The sequence below is a fragment of the Alnus glutinosa genome, chromosome 10 (genome assembly GCF_958979055.1).
Source record: "Alnus glutinosa chromosome 10, dhAlnGlut1.1, whole genome shotgun sequence".
Classification (NCBI taxonomy): domain Eukaryota; kingdom Viridiplantae; phylum Streptophyta; class Magnoliopsida; order Fagales; family Betulaceae; genus Alnus; species Alnus glutinosa.
Genome location: NC_084895.1, coordinates 5,384,433 through 5,409,778, shown reverse-complemented (window position 1 = coordinate 5,409,778; position 25,346 = coordinate 5,384,433). Strand labels below are relative to the sequence as shown.

At 35.9% G+C, this 25,346-nt stretch overlaps 3 protein-coding genes across 7 annotated transcripts; 1 reads left to right on the top strand and 2 right to left on the bottom strand.

Annotated features, from left to right (window-relative positions):
* Window positions 1-4,881: 4,881 nt before the first annotated feature.
* LOC133880064 (calcium and calcium/calmodulin-dependent serine/threonine-protein kinase-like) lies at window positions 4,882-10,344 on the top strand. The gene is made up of 8 exons (XM_062318938.1): window positions 4,882-5,474; window positions 5,738-6,043; window positions 6,364-6,418; window positions 6,533-6,643; window positions 8,550-8,782; window positions 9,444-9,651; window positions 9,942-10,001; window positions 10,107-10,344. The coding sequence occupies exons 1-8, from the start codon at window positions 5,056-5,058 to the stop codon at window positions 10,281-10,283; spliced, it is 1,569 nt and encodes a 522-aa protein (XP_062174922.1). The 5' UTR covers window positions 4,882-5,055; the 3' UTR covers window positions 10,284-10,344.
* A 1,380-nt stretch (window positions 10,345-11,724) lies between these two features.
* On the bottom strand, window positions 11,725-18,991 carry LOC133880059 (uncharacterized). Of its 3 annotated transcripts, none has more exons than XM_062318933.1 (5): window positions 18,682-18,991; window positions 15,691-15,765; window positions 13,770-15,510; window positions 13,479-13,683; window positions 11,725-12,066 (listed from the first exon to the last, which is right to left on the bottom strand). In XM_062318933.1, exons 2-5 carry the CDS (start codon window positions 15,709-15,711, stop codon window positions 11,799-11,801), a joined length of 2,235 nt encoding a protein of 744 aa, XP_062174917.1. In that variant the 5' UTR covers window positions 15,712-15,765; window positions 18,682-18,991; the 3' UTR covers window positions 11,725-11,798. The 3 variants fall into 3 exon arrangements, with proteins under 3 accessions (XP_062174917.1, XP_062174916.1, XP_062174918.1); XM_062318932.1 differs by having other exon boundaries at window positions 15,691-15,760; XM_062318934.1 differs by having other exon boundaries at window positions 15,691-15,751.
* A 1,954-nt stretch (window positions 18,992-20,945) lies between these two features.
* Window positions 20,946-25,142, bottom strand: LOC133879320 (uncharacterized). 3 transcript variants are annotated; one of them, XM_062317847.1, is made up of 5 exons: window positions 24,923-25,142; window positions 23,488-23,592; window positions 22,980-23,087; window positions 21,756-21,820; window positions 20,946-21,635 (listed from the first exon to the last, which is right to left on the bottom strand). In XM_062317847.1, exons 2-5 carry the CDS (start codon window positions 23,575-23,577, stop codon window positions 21,488-21,490), a joined length of 411 nt encoding a protein of 136 aa, XP_062173831.1. In that variant the 5' UTR covers window positions 23,578-23,592; window positions 24,923-25,142; the 3' UTR covers window positions 20,946-21,487. The 3 variants fall into 3 exon arrangements, with proteins under 3 accessions (XP_062173831.1, XP_062173830.1, XP_062173832.1); XM_062317846.1 differs by having other exon boundaries at window positions 23,488-23,608; window positions 24,923-25,134; XM_062317848.1 differs by having other exon boundaries at window positions 21,473-21,635; window positions 21,761-21,820; window positions 23,488-23,608; window positions 24,923-25,131.
* Between the last annotated feature and the right edge of the window lie 204 nt (window positions 25,143-25,346).

Below are 25,346 nucleotides of genomic sequence, written 5' to 3'. Positions count from 1 at the left end.
GGGACCGAGGTGTTACAAACTCTCCCTCTTAAACTTCTGGCGTTCTCGTCAGGGCCACGTCATGCAATGCTCCAATACCACATGGCTTGGCGTTATTAAGTGGCTATGATACCATTTGTAACAGCACAGGAAAAAGCATTAGCCAGATCTGCCCTATCACCCTAAAGGACTAATCAATTTGTAGTTTTCATATAATTCCTTATAAAGTCCAGTTTCACATAATATTTAGGCAATTTGAGACTTAGCACTCATGACTATCTTTATAAACCCTACACTCTATGTAGACTACTTATCTTCTCAATATATGACCAGGGTGTTACAACATACCCTCTTGGGTTGAAAAAATGTCTGACACCAAGGATAGATTTCCAGACATGAGTAGTTCGAGTTGAAGCCAAGAACCCCTATTTGCTGAGAAGTCTAAAGATTGCTGTGGACATGTGCTCTCGGGTTAAGAGGTGTTCGGACACCAAGTACAGATGTTCGGACATAAGAGGAGGTTAGGGTTACAATACTTATAAAACCCTAGTTGTGTTCGAACACATTAAGATCATGTTCGAACACCACCATCGCATAATAGCCTATTGCTATTTAATGACTATTTTGTCTTAGTCTTTGTGACTTTCTCTTTGACACACGACTTTGAGAGACAAGTCTCAAGAACTTGATACAAGTTCTTTAGTATATGTTTAACAAAATTTTGTGCATATGGTAACTCTTGGAAGTAGAAGATTCTATCCAACAGATCAACATGTTGTGATTGTACAAAGGAGGAACGTGTTGTGACTGCACAAACACAATTGAAGTCTACCGGTGGGGATCTATAAATGTTCGCTTCCAAAATATTGGCCAACATGGGGCTTGTTAGAGTTAAGATTACGTGAACAAGTCATCCTACGAGCGGTGTAGTAAGGTTACTGGTACTGTAAGTTTACTATACGTTGTAGTTAGCACTTATATAGTGAAGTGAATCTTGGATTTGGTTGCCTCGGAGAGTTTTTCCTTGTTGACGGTTTTCTTCGTTGTTAACAAATCTTGTGTTGTGTGTTAATAATTATTTTGTTGGCTTGATATTGTAGAACTGCAATGGCTTTTATAGTTTGATAATTATTTATTAACTGTTGCTTGTTTGTTTTTTCCGCTGCATGTTGGGGTCTGATTTGTGGGCTTTTGGTAACCCTATACCTATCACTTGCCAAAAACTATAAAGAGTGCCCATGGGGAACAAGCCTACTACACAGAGAGAGAGAGAGAGAGAGAGAGAGAGAGAGAGAGAGAGAGAGAGAGAGAGAGAGAGAGAGAGAGAGAGAGAGAGAGAGAGAGAGAGAGAGAGAGAGAGAGAGAGAGAGAGAGAGAGAGAGAGAGAGAGAGAGAGAGAGAGAGAGAGAGAGAGAGAGAGAAATAGCTCACCATTCCAAAAGGCAGGTGTTGGTGGAGGTGCGAGATCCACCTGTGTCACTACCAGAAGTGAGTCATACCGCTACTAAATCGAAGAAAAGTTGTCCTGCAGCATAACCACCAGTTCACGTTCTTTCTCCCTTAATCACTCCCTAATTTCCTCATTTCATATGTAGTTTTTGTAATTGAACATTATAATATATATCTAAAGTTCATGCAATCGTACTTTTCATTGATGTCCCTCTATTGAACCATACTTTTGTTGCCATTGAAACTATTGTTAGCACCATTGCTGAACTCATTAGTACATTGTTATTTACTGCGCAAGTCTTATTGTCTATTTGTGAACTTTTGCGCAATTAATTTTATTACAAGCCTTAGTGCCCGGCCTGGTAGCTGTCAATTTCTTGGTCTAACATGTTGCTTGGGCTTGACTCCCTGCAACTCATAACAAATTCAGGCACAAGTCTGTTGTCCGCTGATCAGCATCTCATAGTCTCATGGTTCAGCTCCCACATGACCCATGCCATTGCAGAAGAAAGCTATGGTTTTTATGTTTGTGAGACAAGCAAATCGAGTTTGTCGATGGGGGGTTCTCTTTTTGGGGTTTTATAGTCTAAACGTTCTTTAGTTTTCGCAGGATTTAGTTCTTTTTATAGGTTTTCTTGTTTTTGGGATTTTGCTGATGGAGCTTTATTTTCTGACACGGCATTTGTTAATGACTTGGTATCTATGAAGTGGTATTTTTAATCACATGGTGATCCACTGGGGCATGTGACTGGTGTGGAGAAGCTAGTTGTGCAACATCTACACGTGTCGTGATACTATTGGGTATGATGTGGCATTCCATCGAAAATTTAACAGAAATGGGATGAAGGGATTGATTTGATAATTGATTAAACGTTAAGGATCGATTTGATCAAATTTAAATCCTATTGAGTGATTTGATAAAAGCTCAAACCCCATGGACTAACACAATATTTTTCCCTAAGCTTTATTGTGTCAAAGAAAAAGAAAGTTATTAGGCCCAATTTCACCATGGAGGGTTTTTCATTGAACCATGAGTGTTGTTTAGATGGACGATTAAAAACTTGTCTGGATCTGCTATCTGCTCGTTCACATGGGTTACGTGTGTATTTTCAGCTCCTAACTCCAAGTGGGCAGATACCATATCCGCAATCCGCACATATGCCGGCGGATAACAAAATATGGGTAGGTGTAGGCGGATAAAAAATATATATGTATATATTATTTTTGTCTTATTAAGACTTTATTTTTGTGTACTTCATGCATTTAGTATTAGCTAATTTAGCTTGGTGGTTTGAAATGTCATTAAAACACTAAATTGGTATTGTGTGTCAACTATCAAGTTACGAACCTTATTTCAATGCAGTTAAAGTCAATTCGTCTGTATTTTTTTTCAAAGAATATAATTCAATCCAAATGCATATATATATATATATATATATATATATATATATATATATATATATATATATATATATATATATATATATATATATATATATATATATATAAATATATATTTTCAATTTACTCATATTGTCCAAAGTTTATAAATAGATGTATTTTTTTCATGTTAGAATTTAGTTTATAAATGCTTTGTATTTCTCATCGTTTACAATTTAAATTGTATGTTCATATTATAATTAACAAGTGTATTTAGTTTAAAAATTGGATTAAGCCCATCTAAAAAATATCATGAAAAGTTTTAAAAGAAGTCCGCCTTGTGCGGTTATGAGCGGAATCCGCCCACCCTAGACGGGGAACGATTACTAAAATCCACCCTCCGCAAAGTGCAGATACGGATGCAGATTTAGAATAATAGTATCATCCGTCTATGTAGTATGGGTTTCACCCCAATTACCTCGAACAAACCAATTATCATAGTCGTAACTCACTTAGCCCTAGCATTCCATTCCTAAGAGGGTGGGAATCTCTTTAAAGAGAATGGGAGATCTTCTTGCTTCTGTCCAATTAATATTGAACTTCATGGATTCCCATTTCAAAAAATTTCTTTAAATCGGATCCTCTTGAATTCAAATGTATGAAACATTGTATACCTTGATGCCCACGATGAAAATTCCTCTTCACAAGATCCAAAATAGCCTTAACATATATCGATCGGTCTTAAATAATCATAATTAACCTAGCTAGCTGTTTAAGCTATCAAGTCTAAGATCTAACCCCCTCTATAACAAATATTTTAGGATTGGTCTAATCAAAATTATTTGCATATATTTTTTAGTCCTTTTAATAATATTGATATCCTAACATAACCCTTATAATTAATTAAGTTCATTGATTATTATGGCCTTTGAGAACTTACAAGTGTATTAACGTCTTCAATGGGCAGAAGGGTTTTTCTTCACTATTGCCGTACCACACACTCCAGAATATCCGCTTCTTGTTCTTTTTGGCAACATTATCTCATTTGGCCTAATTTCATGCAAGCGTTTGTAAAGGAAAACTCGCTCGGGATGCTACAATTTTTATTATAATTTTCTTATAAATTGATTAACGTAGTAATCTATAATTGATAAGATAATTAAGAGCATCTCCGGCAGAGCTTTTAAATTGGTAATAATAGATATATTTGGCTATTATTAGGTAATTTACCCCTCCAATAAAGCTTTTAAAATAAAAGCTTCCCATCCAATTTGTTACAGTAAAATTTTATATAGCAACTCGGACTAATATAATAATATTTAAAGAAAGGGAGAGAGAAAGGTGAAAACAAGTAATAAAAAATGATTGGAAAATAATATTTAGAAAAAGTAAAGGGTGAAATAGGTAGTCTTGGTAGAGTTTAAATTGAAAAATAAGTAACTAAAATAGAAAATAGGGTTTTTTGAGCGGATAAAATAACTTTTATTGTTGAAGATGCTTGTCTGGTTAAAAAGCCAATAATCATTAACTAATTAAATTAACAAGTTCTATTTTTTGGCTTAATCATTTCACCAATTATGAACTATCACGCCTGTTTATAAGGAAACTTGTAATACCCTTGGTGACAGTAGTAGTTCCAGTTGTGAACAAGATCGATCCTCTTAATTTCAAGTGAAATAGAGATAAGCTATTTTAATGTCAAGATTTTATTTTCTTACATTTAACCGTGTATATGATGCCACGTCATTTAAAATATTTAAATGATGTGACAACATATTCACCACGTGACATCATATATATACCGTTACATACAACAACAACAAAAAATCTTAATAATGAAATAACTCCTCTCCATTTCACTCTTATCTATCAAGATACAAACTCATAAATATATGAGAGAGAGAGAGAGAGAGAGAGAAACCATGCATTAATATATAAACCATAGGAGGAATTTTTAAAACAAGAAATGAAACAAGTAGCACAACGTTAGTTGACTATGTCTTTATCCCTTCCTCTGCAACTCCTGTCCCTAGTTTTATTCTCTCGCTTCCATCCGAATAAGCTTCATATTTTATGCTATAAACTAATGCACAAACTGTTCACAGGCTGATGTCAATCCCTGTCTACAATTCAACTCCCCTCTCTCCCTTATCATTGAACCCACCTGCCCTCTCTTTCTTCATCATTCTTAATTTTTCCCTTCAACTTCTCTGATCAGTTTGTTCAAGATACAATTAACTTGTCATTATGAGACAGGAAAGGCTCGCAGATGAATATGAGGTCTCAGAGATTTTAGGGAGAGGAGGGTTCTCAGTGGTGAGAAGGGGTATAAGAATATCAAGCAGTGAAAAAACCCATGTAGCCATCAAGACCCTGAAAAGGTTTGGCCTGTCGACTCCTCAAGGAAATATTCCACGGAGTCGTGGTGGACAGAAAAGCATAGCAGCAGCAGCTTCCATGGGATTCCCAATGTGGAAGCAGGTTCCTGTGTCGGATGCCTTGCTCACAAACGAGATCTTGGTCATGAGGAAAATTGTGGAAAACGTCTCCCCTCATCCAAACGTGATCGATCTCTACGATGTCTACGAGGACCAGACTGGTGTTCATCTTGTGCTCGAGCTTTGCTCCGGCGGAGAGCTGTTTGACCGGATAGTCGCCCAAGAGAGGTACTGTTAAATTATCATTTATCTCAAAAGTTTAAGCTTATAATAAGAAAGGATGACGGAGATTATCTCCTGAGCTGTATGACAGAGACAGATAGGATTCGAATGTGCTCTGATACTATGATAAATCACACTTATTTCAGAAGTTAGGAATGAATGAATTTAATCATTTAATTTATATTCTAACAGGTACTCGGAAGCTGAATCACACTTATTTCAGAAGCTAGGAATGAATGAATTTAATCATTTAATTTATATTCTAACAGGTACTCAGAAGCAGGAGCAGCAGCCGTTATTCGGCAAATTGCAAAAGGGTTGACCGCGATTCACAAGGCCAATATTGTCCATAGGGACTTGAAGCCGGAAAACTGCCTCTTCTTGAACAAAACTGAGGATTCTCCTTTGAAGATCATGGATTTTGGACTGAGTTCTGTGGAGGAGTTCACAGACCCAGTTGTTGGATTGTTTGGTTCCATAGATTATGTCTCACCAGAGGCACTCTGTCAGGGCACAATAACTTCTAAAAGTGATATGTGGTCTTTAGGAGTTATCTTGTATATCCTGCTCTCTGGGTATGTCGCTAATTTTTCTGCATATCTTGACACGTGAACACAAATTGCTACCCTACGGCACCTTCACCTTTTGACCATTATGTTCATATAAATACCTTAAATTATTTCTTAGTGTAGATGTCAGATTCTGGAGTTAGTTTCTTAATTTAATTTTGGTTCATTTCCTCAAATTGTTTAATTAGCTGAATACAAGGCTATGATCGATGATTCTGGTTAATCTTTCCATGCCACAAATTTGTCATGGAAATCTAGATGTATAAGGATTTCGAGTTCTAAAAAATTTCAGGGATTTTTACACTCTTTCTGTGATAATATTTTAGGTATCCACCATTCATTGCACAGTCAAATCGGCAAAAGCAACAAATGATAATGGCTGTAAGTCCATTTCCTTTAAAATGTAATATATGTTATAATATGATGTGCTTTATTTCAATTTCCTTGAAATGCATGCAGTTTACCTAATTTCGAGAGAAATGCTTTTGTATGTAGGGAGAGTTTAGTTTTTATGAGAAGACTTGGAAGAACATTACCTCATCAGCAAAGCAATTGATTTCAAGTCTCCTGTCAGTTGATCCTCATAGGAGACCCAGTGCTCTAGAGGTATTTTGCTCTCTTCTCTTCCTCTATATATATATATATATAAAGAGAGTAATGCTAAAAGTCAACCACATTTTTATCTTACAACTGTCTCACAATGCTGACATGACAGTCTCAACTAATCTTTAGATTTTTTTTTTTTTTTTTTTTAATAAAGACTGATTCAAAGGTTGGTTGGGAAATTGAGACTGACATGTTAACATTGTGAAATAAAAATGTGGTTTCTAGCATTACTCATATATTGGTGATTTCCATAATGCATCGAACTAATTTAGTTCGGGTTAAATTAGTTTTAAACTTGTTGGATTGAAGAAAGAAAGCCCTAGGTAGAGCCTTGTGTTAAGTCCCACATTGGAAAGAACAAACAAAAATTCAAGCTAGCAATGACGTGTATAATTAAATGACGATATATACAGTACTGATCTATCTATGTGCGGGATTGAGAAAATGTAATTTGCACTTGCATTAATCTTTTTGCAGATTGAATCATGGTTGCATGTCATGATTTGGAGGGCTAAGACTAAATTCATACAGAGTAACGCTACATACCACACAAATATTTCATAAAGTTAACGCGGTAGGGTCTATGAGCCATTGGATCAATCATTGTTTAAAAAAATGGATAAACTTCACTTACTCCACCCCTCCCCCGCGCAGCCGCAAAAGGGTCTATGAGCCAAGGGCCAACCCTCAATTTTTTTTGAAGGGTTTTGGCCCTAGGGGGTGGCCGAACCACCCCCGTGGCCCTAGGGGGTGGCCGAAACCACCCCCTAGGGCCAAAACCCTTCAAAAAAAAATTTTTTTTTTTTTTTTTCAACTGTGGGGTGGCCGAACCACCCCCTATGGGGTGGTTCAGCCACCCCAGACCGGACAGACCGGCCAAGGGGGTGGCTCAGCCACCCCTCTTCTTTTTTCTTTTTTTAATTTTTTTTTTAAAATTTTATTATTTTTAATCATTTTCTAAATTTTTTAATTTTTAATTTTTAATTTTTTTTTATGTAGTGCCACGTGTCAACCTCAGCGGTTGACACGTGGCGAGGCGTTAAAATTTGGATGGAAAATCTAACAGAGGTACCAAATGAGTTTTTACCCTTAATTCAGGTACCACCTATGATACTAAACAAAACTGAGGTACTAAATTTAAAAACACGTAAAACTCAGGTACCAATGGGGTATTTATCCCTTGTTTAAAAAAATGGATAAACTTTACTTATTCCACCCCTCCCCCGCGCAGCCACGGAAGTATCAAAAGGTATTGCAATCATAACAATAAAATTATCAAAACTTGCAATATCAGTATCACATGTTTCAGTTCCTTTTAATTTCACCCTTACCGTTAGGGTTTTGTGTTAAATCAAATGGCTCACAAGTGAAATGTCTCTTATACCCTTGTGTAATTTATAAAAATACAAATTTTCCCTAAATAATTTTTAAAAAAAATTGGATAAATCTTAACAAGGTGAAATTAAAAGGAACTGAAGCTTAAGAACTTGACATTGTAAATTTTGATAATTCGAGATTATGATTGCAAAACCCTAGACAATTCAGAAAGTAAGGTAAAGTTTCCCAAAATACATATATCCAACAGCTAGTCTAAGCCTTGTCACGTCAGCTTTGTAGAATATTTGTGAAATGTTTGTTTTGTAAGTAGCATTACTCATTCATATAAAGTGGAAAGATCCAATAGTTTAGATTAAACCCAAATGACTGTATGGTTGAGATCTAATAGATTGAATCAGAGCCGTACACATCAAATTGATAGAAAAAAAAAATTATATTGAAATGGGAAATATTTTCCATGATAATTATTTCTAGTCAATCAAGCAGGCAAGAGATCATTGAATTAATTTGGTTTGTTGGTAATGAAGTTCAATGTATACAAATTAAATTAATGAATATCTGAAAACAGCTTCTCAAGCATCCGTGGGTCATAGGTGATTCAGCCAAGCAGGATCAAATGGACGCCGAGATCGTTTCACGGCTGCAGCGTTTTAATGCCCGGCGCAAACTCCGGGCTGCAGCCATTGCTAGCTTGTGGACCAGCACCTTTTCCTTTAGGACAAAAAAGCTCAAATCTTTACTAGGGTCCCATGACCTTTCACAGGAGGAACTCGAGAATCTCAGGATACATTTCTCCAAAATGTGAGTACCCAAATATCATATTGATATGTTATTTCATAGGTTCGAGCCCGGGACTGGGATCCCCTAAAATTGGAGATCTCTCCTCTTACCTCTGCCTCTCTTCTTCGTATAGAGGTTTTTGAGAGCTTATATAAAACCTACTTGCTCAAATAAATTTTAGATCGTCCCGCTACCTATCCAGACAAGTGAGTCCCCTATATAGGCTATTTTACATTACCTACTCAAATTGCTAGCAATTCTGACAGGTAATTGCTGTGGATCTTTATCCATTATTTGCATAAGTTTAAGCCTGGGGACCGGGATTCCCTACAATTTGGGATCCCTCCTCTTATCCCTACCTTTCTTCTTTGGATAGGAGCATGTGAAAAAGGCTTTGGGCTTCTGCTTGGACAGGAAAGCTCCTCTCACTTTCTTTCTATTATTACCCATGCCCCTCCTCTTCTTTGGGCAAGGACAGAGGATCCGGATCCCAAGCCCGGTGAGGTGAGGTGAGGTGCAGAGCATATAAATGGTCTTAGAGAAAAATCAAAGAGACAAAACTCCTACTGTTGAACCAATAAATTCTTGACCCCTTTTATGAACCAAGCTCACATGAGCTCAATTTACCCTATAACCAGTCTTCGAAGATACTCATGAAGAGAATACCATTGACAAACTGCAGATGTTCAAAAGGTGACAATGCCACTCTATCTGAGTTCGAGCAGGTGCTGAAAGCAATGAACATGTCTTCGTTGATTCCTCTAGCACCCCGGATCTTTGACCTTTTTGACAACAACCGTGATGGAACAGTTGATATGCGAGAGATACTCTGTGGGTTCTCCAGCCTCAGGAACTCACAAGGCGATGATGCTCTTCGTCTGTGCTTCCAGGTGCACTCCTTTCATTGTTTTCCATTTGATTGCCAAGGAAACAGAACAAGAAAAGTGGTTTTTCTTGTTGCTCCCAATCCAAATCAGTAAAGTTTTTGAGAATCCAAATTTCATTCCCTCTTCCCCTGCCTTCCAAAGCTATCAGAAGAAGCACAAAAATTTATATGAGAGAGAGAGAGCCACTTGAAAAGCTTTTATCAATTCTTGAACAGATTGCATATCATCTAGACAAAAAGAAGCCGGCATAAATAAACTGAGCTAATAGTCCCTCTTGTTTGTTTGGCCAACAGATGTATGATACAGATCGGTCTGGATACATCAGCAAGGAAGAAGTAGCATCCATGCTTAGAGTAATGCTACTTTCAACTTTTTCATGGTGTATTTCTCTTGGTTGCTAGCTTGCATTTCTAACTGCTTTTACTTTCTATCATGACCCATTGATTTTGTGTGAGCAGGCTCTGCCTGATGACTGCCTTCCGGCGGATATCACCGAACCCGGAAAATTGGATGAGATTTTTGATTGGATGGATGCCAACAGCGATGGTAGAGTAACCTTCGACGAGTTCAAAGCTGCCATGCAGAGAGATAGCTCTCTAAAAGATGTAGTTCTCTCCTCTCTCCGCCCATCATAGTTTTCCCACTTTCCACTTTCTGTCGACATTTCAATAAAATTCTGGACTTCTCTTTTCTTTAGTGGAATATTTAATGTCATAGGAATCAGAAGACTGGCAATCAAATGAGATGAGAAGATAATGTACTTCTAATTTTTGCGATAAAAATTAGGAGCTGTTATCCTTCATGGCATACTAAACATGAGAAAGAAAACCAGGGAAGCCAACTTCACAAGTTGAACATTGAAGTGACCAAAACCAGTAGCAGAAAACTCAGCCCCAGTTTCAACTTAAATTTCATGTTTCAAATGCAAAGCATTGGAAACGAAAAGGTTAATTTTTTTTAAAAAAAAAAAAAAAAAAAAAACAACCACAAGAGAAAAGATTTTAAGATGAAATTATGCAAAACATCCTTATTTTGAACTCCAAGAGGACATATTTTAAGGTGGGTTTAAGGTTATATTTAATGGACCTCGTTCACTTCTCTCCTTTCTTCAAACTAACTAACCAAAAAGAACTGAAAAAAACAGACCCGTGTTCACAGCCTCACAGGACAGGTACATCACTATATGCAAAATCGCTAATGGAAACCATGGCCAACCAACTGAAATACATCACTTATAAAAAGAGATGAATCAGATCAAAAATGTCAATTTCATGAGTAATCAATTTAAATATAATCTACTATATTAATAGTGTTGAGTAATTTTTTATTGTATTTGATTTTCTTAAAACCAAAACTTCAAGTTCAAAATTTTAAGAATAATGATTCAATGCCACCTAAATATACAACTTTTCACCACCTTGCCTATGTGGCAAGGTGGTCCCCCACTACTTTTTGAGTTTTTTTATTTTTTAAAAATAAATTAAAGTGGGGGACCACCTTGCCACATAGACAAGGTGGTGGAAAGTTGTATATTTAGGTGGTAGTGAATCATTACTCAAATTTTAATGGTGAAAAAATTCCTCATTTTCCTGTTAACTACTAGCATCAGAATGCCAATGCAAGTCAAGTCTAAGGAAAGGAAGAACCACATGTAAATCTCTCTTTGGATGTTTTGTTGCTATAGAGATTCCATTGAAGAAAGGTCCTAAAAACTAGTTGCGAAATAAGTGTTTATTACAAAGACAGTATTAAAAATTAACTTTCTTCCTTTCTTTCCTTCCCTACCTTCTTTTAAATTTTATTCTACTTTTCCTTTTTGATTGATATAAGCTGTGGAACTCCAGTAGGGGGTAGAGTTACATATGGTATAGTGGGTTGTGTTCCAGGAAAAAAATGGAGACTTCATGGATGAAAAGGGTATAGTCATATTGGAATGGCAGCTATCGCTGCATTAGCCAGCTCTCCCATGTCAAAACACAAACATGCAAAATTAAGCTTTAAGTTTTACAATTCTGCTAAACATTACAAGACTACCAAATATTAGCAGAGCATACTAATTATATAGAAAAGACAGTAGAACCACCAAAAATTCAATTTGAATTTAATATTAATTATCAGTAAACATGCCAATTTGTAGATTGGAACAATATCTAGGCACTACAATCATCATTCTCATCCATACCTCTCATGTCATCACTGCCTCTGTCATCTGCACTGTCATTACAATCATCCAGATCTTTTACCTTGTGACTCACAAAAGTAGGCTCACTGGGGACTGTTACATCAATCCAGCTCACGTCCTCACCCTCCAATACTCCTGGGTCCTCCACCCAATCTCCCATGTTGGCATCTATAGCTTCCAAGCATAGAGGGTCAAGTGTACCTCTTCTAATCCTAGTTTTACTTACTTCGGGTCTCCTGTTTGCACAGAAAAAGGCCAAGGCGCAAGTTGTAAGCATTTGCAGCATAACATGTTCAGAAAATAAAATGGAAAGTGCTGTATCAGGATTGGAGAATTACAGAAGAAAATATACACTTAATATAGGATGACAAAAAAGAACTGTCTATCGTATCAGATATTCCATCTTTTCAATCAACTTTTTTTATTTCATTTAAAATTTTACTTCTACTTGGGGGGGGAGGTTAATGTAGGGAGGAAGAGAATGAAATCAATGGCCATTTTTTGGCAACCAGAAAAAAGACATACCATAGGTTTGCTTCCCCTTTATAATAATGTGAATAAATTGCAGTGGACTGTCATTCAAATTAAATTTCTAGAAGTCATAAGGATCCAAAACAACCCAAGAAGGAAGAGGATGATATGCAATTAGATGATGACGTCCAATTTGTATGAGTTTGGAGAGTTGGTTTAGCCGGCTTTCAGACTTTTTTTCTTTTCTTTTCCTTCTTTTTTTCCAATGAGTTACATTTGCACCACATGGGTCTTGAACCTATGACCTTGCCCTCCACCCCATTTTCTAGGGAGGAAGTAACATTTCAGACCTTTGATCTCCTGTCTTCATTTCTTCTTACCGAAACCTCCTCTCAATACCCAATAATAAGATCTAAACTCAAGCTTCAACTCTTTATAGTGAACATGCCATTCTATCATCACCACCACCAAAAACTTAGTGTAAGAATAGGAAACTAAGGTAGAAACTCCAGTCCTTCATCACCTTTACAAGCCTCTAACACCATTTGAAACTACCATTGGACCAACCCAAACAATTAGCCAGTCATAATTCAAATACACTGCAGTGGAGAAAAACTTTAGAAACAAAACTTTCAAATTAGCGGACATAGTACAGAATATTCTTGTATTTTGTCCTTCTATAAATGAATGAATGAGGAGGAAGGAGCTACGCTAAATCAGGAGCTCCATTCTATTTCATAGTTTTATTTCCATTTCAATTTCTTCAGTCTCGTTTCATTACAACCCCAATGAATGGCAAAGTCTTTCCAGCACACGAGAATAGGAGTCTAAGTAATTCATGAGTCTGAAATGCCTCAGTAGAGGCAACTTCTAAGTGAAAGGGAGAGAGGCAGAAGACCAGAAACAATGCATGATTAAATGCAGTGATTATTGTGGACATCATTTGGATCAGTCAAATCAAGACTTGCTTAATGACTTAATCTGATGATAATAAAAAAAATTAAAAAAAAAAATATGACGATAACTTAATCATGGCTCTTTGTCACATAAAGTTCATTCCATGAATGTAGAAGATTGAACAGAAGGACCAATGAGCTGTTTGAAATCCACTGCTGCTTCAACTCCTATGGTATTACGAATATAATTGTCAAAAAATTATTGAGGATAGACAAAATACCTCTCTTGAAGACGTAAGTTATAGTGAACAAATATGAGATCGTTCAACCTCTGATGCTCCAACCGGTTCCTCTTCTTCAAATGGATACGTTCAAACATGCTCCAACTCCTGTCACATCGGGTGATACTGCAAGTTTGACTTAATATCCTGACAGCTAAGCGTTGTAAATCTGGGTAATCAGCTGCATACAGTGACCACCAAGTAGCTGCAAAATAAGACATCATAAGAATTACTTTACCATGTATGAAAACGGATTGGGAACTTGGAAAGAACAAACAATAAGATGGTAACCTGGAGTCAATGAATCTCGACTACGTAACGCCACAGGTCGACCAAAATCCCCTACAGCTTCCTCATAGAAATTTACATTACTTGTAATCATAACCTGAGCTGTTAAATCAGGCTCTAAGGTTTCGATGCAATCAAGTAAGCCCTTTTGGATGACTTTGTTAGAGGAGAAACTGGGGTTGTAAAATATGGAGGGGTTCAGGTAGTATGCAGCTGCATGAAGCGAGCTATGAAATTCCTCCTGCCAAATATGATCAATAACCTCCAAATAGGGCAAGTAGGCAGATTCCTTGTTCAATGCATCAATGATGCTTTTCTTTGCTTTTTCCATCGCATCATATATGTATCCGACAGATGGCTTCTCTCCACATTCCATAAGCTGTAAAACTGATAGCAAGGGCTTTGTCACCTTCAGAGTCTGGTCACACATTGACCAGAAGAACGGGTCCACAATAACCTCTGCCACCTCAAGTCCTGCCCTTTGCTTAGAGAAAGTTGAATGCATCCAAGCACCTCCAGTAAACATCTGATGGAGATTGCCCTTCAAAGATAACATGTTCTGCAGCGTCAGAAAGATGGAAGCAAACCTGGTGGTTGCGAGTTGGATAATATCTCTTCCACCTGTTTTCTTCCTCATTAAAATGAGGACCCAATCATTGTTGTATATAAACTGTGTTACCTGTTTAGCCTTTGCCAAAACCTCTTTTATTCCATCCATTTTTCCAATGTCCTCAAGCATTAAGTCAATACAATGTACTCCACCGGCAGTGCAGAAAAGGGTCTTGTATTTCTCCATTAAAAGTTTTCCTGCAGCTTTATAACTGGGTGAAGTATCTGTCAAAAAATTGACAATATTCTTTTGCCCGACTTCCTGAACAACACCATCAAATAAGTTAAGAAGTGCCTCAGGAGATGTGATTTCTGATGCATCAACAGATTTTAGGAACATGGTACCCTTCGGACAATAAACAAAGAAGTTTATCACTGTACGACCAGTTCTGTCCATCCACCTATCAACCATTACCGAACACCCAGTCACATCCCAAGACTTTCTTAGTTCTTCAACATATTCTCTCACATCGTGAACACTCCTGTTCAGCAATTTACCCCTCAAAGAATGATAAGAAGGCATCTTATAACCGGGGCCTACAGCAGCTATAGCATCAGCCATCTCTTGAAAATACTGTGAATTGGCAGCAGTGAATTGTATGCCCGCTTCATACAAAAATCTCGCAACAGCCATGTCAGCTTGATCCATGCTCTCCTGGGAAGCAAAACTCTGGTGTATTGGTTCAGCAACAATAGGCACAACAGATGAAAAATATTGCTTCTTCTGTCTCTTAGAGCGATTGGAAATTCTTCCCACAACCTCTTTTCCCCTTCTCTTGCTAGTGCCTCGAGCAGAAACCATGTTCTTAATCTGCATCACATCGCCATCATCTCCTTCTTCCCTACCTTGAATATATGACATGGAATCCTTGCTACTTTTCATTCCTTTCTGCCTCTTTAATCTTTCCAAAACTTTAAAACCTAGATGTTGTTGCATCTGCACTTTAACTTCTTCAGGTACTTCCTCACATGGAGCTACATTTCCTCTTTCCCCAGCTAAATGTTGCTTCAGTCTAGAAATCCCACCACCGAGCATAATTTTATGACAGTATTTGCACTTAATCTTTTGGCGACCCCCATTCACCATAATTCCATGGGCCCAACCAGGATCAGAAGCTCGGGGAGGTGCCAAACCCTAGTAGGAGATATGCACAGTCAACAGTTAAACGCAACAGATTTATATCTACCGGAAGACTTCCATTCAGATACATAGATGAAATAAAATGATAAAAGACAAACACTTGGACTTCAAGTTCAAAAGTTCTAGAATGGAAAAGTCAAAAACTGGAAAAGAGCGTACATATATATTGCGTACCTGATTATCCTTGAGTTGCATAGCTGGGAAAGCATCAAAAGACTCCAGATTCCACCATCAGCTGTTAATACTATACTTTCGAGTCAAAGAAACACAACAAAATGAAAATTATAATCAATGTGAACAGAACATAAGAACACCTAAATTAAATTTAAGGACTCAACAATGATACTAGAGGCAATAGAGTTGCAAAAGTTTAAAAGAATGGAATTTATAACAACATTAATGAGAAGGGAGCATACAGGAGACTCAGTCCAAACCAGAAAACTAGAAACATTTTGTCAATACAAGTAGAGATAAACTACAGAATTATATCTAGATCCATATGTACAGCACTAAGCCAGGCAATCGACCACAATACCATTGCAGGGCTATGCTTTGACTGCAGAATTATGACTTGGCATAACCGTGTTCATTATCCATGCGCTTCCAAGGGCACTTGCGCCTTAGCCAGTGTCTGACTCTTTGATTCATTCATGAGCCTTTCACCATTTTCAATAACACTTCAATTTTTATTACAATGACTTGAAGTAATTGTTGATGTTTTTCTAAGCCATTCACTCCGGACATTCAGAAGAAAAGATAGACCATTTGTTAAGCATGATAATATTATAACTGTGTGTGAGTCATGGTTTATTCCTTAATAATCTCTAGTTCAAACAGAACAAACCAAGTTGGAGCTGTAAGGTCATGAACATCAATAACCAAAAGCACCATCTAAAGCTGGACCCAATGTAGTACACCCAAGTATTTCTTTTTCAACGTAATGCACAAAATGTTTCATTTCTTTAATAAACCAACACAAAGAATCCACATATTCAATAATTTTTTGGCTCAATTTGGTGAGTCCCAGAATATTTCCACCACCGTAATAATTTTTTTTGCAAGTATTTCCACCACTGTAACATTGTCTCAACAAAGTGTTTCTATATGATGTTCTAACTTGTAAGGTCACCCCAACAGAATTCATTAAAACTCCAACAAGGGAAAAAAATATGTATTTACCAACAACGCACCGATCAGCCATGACACAAGGATTTAGGTACTCTTTTGTTTCTAACTTCTCTTTTGGCAACTTTTGGGTTTTATAATATGAAGTCTACATGCCGCATCAGATGGAGAGAATTAGTTTCCGTTTATAAAAGTTTTTGAATCTCTAGCAGTCTAGGGTTACAAACATCTTTTCATTTAAGACCAGTTTATAAGTTACAGGCATTTTTGTCCTCAGTGGCAGAATTGTTGTTTTATCCAAACCTCGTGCAGGATCTCATATTTAGTTTTGAAGTGTTTTAGATATTAAATATAGGACTAGTGTGACTGATTTCTAAAAATTCTATGCATCTTTTCTTGGGTTTTTAAGTTATTATTTTAACTTGTTTATTAAGTACGCTTGATATTAAGAGTTCTATTCCTGGCACGATAAAGTCAAGTTGAAGAATCTATGAAAATGCTTCACTTAGTCAAACAAATTCAAACTCCAAAAATTTGAAATTGGTTTATGTTTTATTGAAGGCATGCCTCGTATTGTATCTTCTCCTTTCTCTCTTTCTATTCTTCTATATCCACCACTCTTGGGTAACCATTCACATAACTGGAATAGCTCCTTAAAAATGCTTTTTTGTCCCTCATACTGGGGGCATTTTTGGTAGAAGAAACAACTCATGCACACATGAGTAGATCTCTCGAAGTTTCGATGATTGCGAGAAGATGAATTCGGATCTCCAGCTTAGTTTTCTTAAATCTGCATCTGAGTGGATCTCCGTTAATGCCCTTCTCAATATCTCTAACTCTGTAAATTTCTTGTAATCTCTTTCCTCGTTCTTGATATTGTTGGGTGTTTTCTTTTCTTATATACTTCCTATGTAGTTGGGTTGCGTCCCTTGCGCTTTTAATGAATTTGATTTACTTAAAAAATAAATAAATAAATAAAACTCATGCATACGTGACTAGCAAGTATGACGTTTTCCATCCAAAAGAACAGTCAAATTTGACAAATTGGATAAGTCGAAACATTTTGATAGTTTATAGATTTGGATTGCAGTGAGTTGTAGTTTAAAAGTATAAGTACAATTAAAGTGGAAGTTTGGGGGGCAAAGTGCAATTTTCCAACAATTTTCCTTTAAATCAGTGGCCTTTTGCTTAAAAACCTTCAAATACTTCATCACAAATCAATGTACAAACCCTACATTCTTTGATGCACCATTCCAAAACCATAAAGTTATTCAATCTTTAGCCCTCCCCAAAAGGAAGCTAGGTAATTACCCATATCAGTAGTATGTCATGCACATGAAATCACATGCAGGTAGGAATGGAAATAAGTCCATATCATTTGACTAGACTTGTTAGTAAAATCCATATATCAACATTCTAGAATATGCAGCTTTGTGATATCAATAGTTTCTGAATCTGCAAACTTGGATGTTCCAGTGTTATGTTGACATTAGTTTGGTTTCAAAACAGCGTCAAAAACACATGTACAAAGTCATGGTATTAGGCGGAAATGGGTCAAAAATAAACCATAAAAAATCAAATGAAGCTTAATCAGGAAAAACCCACCCACCAGAAATATGGCTTTATCAAATCCATATCTTTACTTCCTATACTTAAACATATAAGAATACTACAAACCATACATAACAAAGCTAAATTCAGCTTCTGTTCATTAGTCGATGCAAGAAATTTCAAAGAAAAGCAAACCCAAATGCTAAAAACCAGAAACAAAAGAAAACAAAAACCCAAGACAGACCAAATGTTTTGTTAAGCACAACTTAGAAGAGTCCTAGTTTTGTACAGTCCAAAGAAACAAGAAAATCCAAATTTCAACGTTTAATTCTTTCATTTTTCCCTACATTTTCTCAGCAACCAACAAGGCGGGAAAAAAATAAATTCTTCAGAAAATGAAAACTCTGATTTGCGTTAATCTGATTCATCTAAACTAAATTAAGGAATTTAATTTCTTTTTATGAACTAAAATTAAATGCAAGATCTTACTCGGAAAACTTCCGAATTCCGGTACAGAACTCTCAAGTTCCGAAATATCGTGATCCTCGTCCGAGACATCAGGTCCGGAGCTCGAATACGAAATGACCGGAGGTCCGAGCAGCAAAGGGTCCGAATTAGTGCAGAGAAGGATCGGAATAGAACGGTTTTCGGGGGATCCGATCGGCGAAATCGGTGCTGGTTTCTTCAGAGGTGAGCGAAATTTCGAGGTTTTATAACAACCAAAAAGCGTGTCGGCAAATCGTATCGGCTTGAGAGTACGCCCTAGGCGAAAACAGTATAGTTTCGCTCCACAAAACTGCTCTGGGGCCGTTTCGTCTCGTTTCGTTTCACGTGATTTGGGAAAAAGTTTTTTTTTTTTTTTTTTTTTTTTTTTTTTACTTCTTTTCATTTTTTTTTTTTATATATATATATATAATAGAAAACATAACTAATAAGTAAAATAATCTTAACATGTCGAAATTTCTTATTTAGAAAAATATAAAAATGAAAAATTAGTATTTTAAGTTCAATATCGACCAGGAGTAAGAGGAGAGTTGTTTTTGTAAGAAATATTTGATTAGGGTTTGGTAATGTGTTTTGAACGGTATTTTTTATTTTTAGTTTCAAAATGTGTTGAACGTGGAGTAAAAATGAAAATTTGATTAGCATTGCGTGTTTAGTTGTTTGTTAATATTTTTGTTTTGAAAATAGAAAACAAAGATTTTACCAAACAAAGACTTTTCTTTGAATTAGTAATTACTTGAAGTTCACAAATTTGTAGACTTCAAATATGTCGAATATGAAATTTTTTTCCCTAAAAATAGAAAATTAAACCTTAACAAGTTCATGTTATTTCTTTGTAAATGTGAGATTTAGGTCTAAAAATGGTCCATGGGTTTTCAGGTTTATCAAGAACACTTTTTGGGTTTTAGAAACTAATAAAATTAGTCCTTAGGCTTTCAATCTTTATAAGATTAGTGCTTCCCTTCACCTAGTATCTTTAAATCTGACAGCCCGTTTGTCGCCTATAAAAAAAAAAAAAAAAATAGTCATGTAAGACCTATAAAACATTACCACATTCATATTTGTCATATAGAATATCCCTTAAAAAAAAATTGAAAAGGGTCCATTTTTGGATTTTACCGAGAGAGAGAAGCTACCAACTAGGACTATGAATGTAATGATCCAGAGAAAAATACTAACTACATTTGCACTATCACACTAAAAAGACCAGTCAATTTAGAATTTCCCTAAAATTCCTTATAAAACTCATTTTCACCTAATAACTAGGTAATGTAGGACTTAGCATCCATCAGTATCTTTATAAACCACTCACTCTATGTTAGCTATACATCTCTTCCCAATATGTGATTGAGGTGAAACTCCTCCCTTAAACCTCTGACGTCCTCATCAAGACCACATCATGCAGTGTTCCAGTACCACATGACCCGGTGTTACTAGGTGACTCTGATACCATTTATAATGATCCAAGAAAAAGTATTAGCCACATTTGCTCTATCACACCAAAATAACTAGTCAATTTGAAGTTTTTCTAAAATTTCTTATAAAGTCCAGTTTCACTTAGTAACTAGGCAATATGAAACTTAACATCCATGAGTATCTTTATAAATCACTCACTCTATGTGAACTATTCATCTCTTCCCAATATGAAATCCCAATATAAAACCAGGGTGTTACAATGAAGCTTTACTTTGGGTGAGAAGGGAGAAGGGATTCCATCTCCGGGCTCATCTATGCAATAAGTGCATGGATCATCTCCTTCTTCACTGCGATGTGGTTTCTGCTTTATGAAGTTCTCTCTTCAGTCGCTACAGGATGTCTTGAGTTATGCCCAGACGGATCATCGACTTGCTTGCGTGTTGATGGTCCTTTAGAAGGTCAAGGAGCGCTGCAGTTTGAAAAAAGGCGTCTATTTGCCTCTTTTGGTGCTTATGGGGGGAAAGAAACAATAAGAGCTTTTAAGGACTTAGAAAGTACCTTAGAAGAGATTCTTTCCTTGTTCTACCATTCTTTGTATTTTTGAACTATGGCTTATATCCACCATTTGTCTTTTTATTTTCCTAACTTTCTCACTCGCTTTTCTTTTTCTAACTAGATGTTTTCCTTATATACTCCCGGTGTACTAGGAGGCGCCTAACATTTTTTTTTATAAGATTAGTTTCTTACTTATAAAAAAAACAAATAAATAAGTGCATCATGCATATGCCCATCCATCATATGGAATTTTCATTTTCTTGTCTTGAAAGACTGCATACATTAGATACTTCGATGAAATTTTATCAGGTACACTAATTCTAATTATCACAATCAAGTTTCTGAAATAAAATCTAATTTATCACCTCAACTACTCTCATCTCCTTTGTTTTTCCCTTCTCTCTGATCATATAAGAATCTAGTACAAATTGCTCCTCGACTACTTCATCACAGAAAGCTAAAAATAGAAAAGCTGGAAATGAAAAGGAAAAAACTTATTCTGTAACATGGAGCTCCAAAGTAAAGACTCATATTGTGAAGCATTGCTGCTGATGCTGGCTTTTGCAATGGTTAGTTACAGACCTCTGCTATCATCTTTGAACTTCAATCTACTCGAACCGATATTCTTCAGCAATTGATCTGGATCAGTAATCAACAACAAGAGCAGTAAAACTTTATCCACAATATCCCGAGATATCACGCTTTCCCGCTTGATAGGAATAATGAAATTTTCCTAGCTAAGACAAAGTTGATTGGCACTGCAAACCTAATGAGACATCACTTGAAGAATAAAAAGATAGGATGATTTCACATAAGTCCACTATTTTCTTCTAAGCGGATCCCGGCTGAGTCCATGCTTCTTTAATGTTTTGATGTAATTTCTCATGAGGGTAAATCTATTGCTCCCAAGATGATAGAAATAATCCCATGAATATATGCCAGTTTTATGCAAGTCATCGAAAACCATCCTGAAACATTGATCCAATGATCACAGCATCACAGCATCAATGGGAAAATTTTGTTAACAGATAGTTTTTAAGATGAAATTTATAACAGTGATGCCCAGACTAGGTTAAAGCTTAAAGTACCTTACCCCATAGTTTCCTACAGGTTCTGCAGACATGATTCCGACATGACGCCTTCCAGATATCACCTGGTTCAGGTCAAACAGTATTCATGAACAAAACTTAAACTGTGATAACCAGTTCATTTGGAAGTTTTATAGACTAATGTGAGTGTTGAAAGATCAAGATCAACTAAAAAAACTCCAATGCAGTGGTGCATTCCCAGAAAACAATCTAAATTTGGCTGTTACTAGCTTCATACCAATAAGAAAATATTACTCTGTTTCTTATAATTTCCAGCAATAAAAGGAACCTTCTTGCAGGAAATGTGTTTCAAGAAAGCAAGTTTTCAGAGTAAATTTTTTTTTTTTTTTATAAGTAAGTTTTAGGAGTAATTCTAGACGTCATACCCATGTCCCCCTTGTGTCTCTTCAAAACTAATATGGCTTTCAAAATCACCATTAGATCAAAATTCAATAGTAATCTACTACAAATCCAATTGTGATTTTAAGTTTTAGAGGGACATAAGAGAGACGTAGGTATGACTTCTAACATTACTCAAGTTTTCGTGACTACTCTACCAAAACAAATTATTCAAGGGATACAGTAGGATGGAATGGCAGCCCATTAATCTTGATGGGACTTCAACCATTTTTGTGTATATTGGTCAGACTAATTATGGAAGAAAACCATTCAAATAAATTTATAAACAATAAAAATAGTGGAGCCAAATGATTTACTTCTATACTTGATATTGAATGGTGGATAACAGTACATACAAGGACAAAAATAGAGCATCTACTTTTATTTTTTTATAGAAATAAACTATTTAATACACAGTTTCCACTATGCAAGAACTCGTATAATAACATTTAATCTATTTAATATCCTAATTATCACAAAATTCTATCCATATAGGTGAAAATGGATGAGACCTCCTCATGTTTGATGGGATGCCTCATTAATTCTATCATAGCTTATCCCATTATCTAATACATAACAGATGTTTTGAATTAGTAAGGAAAATTAAAGCCAAAGATAATCATTAATTTCATTTTATGGAAAAATCCAATAACACAGTGAAAGACCAATAGAGGAACAACAATTCTTTTCTCTTTTTCTAGTGAGTCGAGAAACCTCAAATCTTTATATATATAAGTAATCGAAATATCATTAAAAGCGCAACCCAATATAAGAAACCACAAATCTTTTGAAAGTACAGAGATGAAAAATTGTTCTGACAATCACCTTCTCACCCCCAATAGACCTGACCTTGCCGTCAACAGCTGGGCTGTGTACTCTAAGAAATTCTGCAGACAAGTTAAACGCGCTACCATCAGCAAATCCCACCTCCACCTGAAATGAAAAGTTCAGAAAACTAAATATACCCAACACATAACAGAATTCAACATAGCCAAACCAAGCTTATCATTCTGGATACCATCAAATTCCCCAAAACGTTTAGTAAAATGTACAATGGGAAACCTAGCACTGAAGTAAATTTACAATTATATTTTTTCTCCATTAAACAATCATCAGCCCTCAAAGTATGTGTGTAATATATCTATGTAAATGTCAAGGACATAAAAAATAATAATAATAAATAAATAAAATATTAAAAATTTAAAATTTAAAAAAAAAAAATCTAAAAAATTAAAATTGAGAGTAAAGCAATTTCCCAAATAGAGCTAATCCATGATATGGGATTGGGAAAAAAGAGGACTGAGAAAAAAGAAGACGACGAGAAAGAGCTTACCAATTTAGGGGCATGAAGAGCGAATCTGGTGAGGCGTGGAGCATCTATAGCAGTGTGGATCGTTCGAATTGCTCTCTCTATTGCTAGCATTGTTTCTCTGTGCAGCTGAGTCAGAGCATTCCTAGTCAACTCCTCAAAGTTTAGTCAATTTTTGGCTAAAAGTTATACTTTTGTTATTTTAGCTATCCACTTTTTAAAAGCATCAAATGTCAAACTCTCTAAATATTCTGTACTTTAAATAAATACTATTTTTATTGGTTTTAAAGCAACCACTTCCAACCACTTTCATCTGTCATGAAACCAAAATTGAAAATCAAACATCAACCACTTCAACATCAAACATCTCAAAAATCTACTTTGCTTGAACGCTGTGTATCTAGAAAATTAATGACAATTAATTAAGATATATTCTGCCAAAAGATAGACAACCTGTACTACAAAAAGGAAGAATAGACAATTTACTTAATTCATAGTTGGGACAATTTCTTTCACATTCCTTCCCAAAAGTGTGCAACAGTTCTTTCTTAGCAGATAACATTTTGCTAGTATACATAACTTGTGTAATAAACAGACATTAAAAAACAAACAGATTTTATTATACAGTAAAATTTCACATCTAAGACAATAAATCATCTCCGAGCACCTAAGACAATAAATCATCTACGAGCATAATACAAAGAAAGAGAACAATAGAGTTAGTCCAAACTCAGGCTTTAAACAATTCTCACATCCACCCATCCCAAATTTCAAGCATCCAAATCCACAGCCCAACAGAAAAAGTACACCTAAACAACAACCCAAATCTCTAATCATTCACAATACAATAATAATTCAACACTGACGCATAGTGAAACTGTAAGGTATCAGAGTAAAAAATTAACCCCAATGAATCACCTAAGATTGGGCACCAATACAATCAACAAAACCCTAAGCTTCGGTCACAAAATGGGTTAAAAATAAGGGCTTCACTAGGCATTGCACTATATATGGAAGCTATGAATGCAAATGACAACGATGCAGCACTGAGAAAAAATGAGGATGAAAATGGAAAATGGCGCACTTCAGACCCTTTATATACAGTTTCCACGACGTTAAATGTCGAGCAGGTTTATTTAACAAAAAAAAAAAAAAAACAAAACAAAACAAATTTTCGAGCAGGTTTTCCCATAGAGGGTTCAGATTTTCTTGGAATGGACGTAATCTGGCGGTGATTTAATCCACATCCTCCATTAGATGGAACAACACGGGTCATGAACAGTTTGAAGAGGGAAATCGCTTCGGGGCTGCTGAACTGAGGGGATCCAAACCCACTACTCAAATTTCACACATTTCACACTACCCACCATCACAGTGCAAATATTGGCTTCGATGGAGACAAGACAAACAAAACAAACAAGCTCAGCAATGGAAACAAATAGAAAGGAAAGCAACCCACCTTCAACCGAGCGAGCGAGCGAGAGAGTGGAATCGTGGCTTCAATGGAGACCCCAAACACCACCTTCAATCAATCGACCCAGAGAGAAGAGGAAGAAAGAGGAATGAGCTTGCGAGAGAGAGAGAGAGAGAGACAACACGCAGAACTTTGCAAGGTTGATTGAGGGCCTTGTACATCAACTGGATTTCTATTTTTGAAATTAAAATTTAATATTTATTTGGTTCGTAAATTTTGTAATTTGAGATAAAATTAAAAAAAAAAAAAAAAAAGTTAAATAAAATATAATTTATTCCCTTCAAAAAAAATATATATAATTTATTTAAAAAAAAAAAAAAAAACAAATATTGTAACAAAAAGTTGAATGGAATCGAAATTCCACTTTTGCATCCAAAGACCAATAGAGAGTCATATGGGCATTGTATTG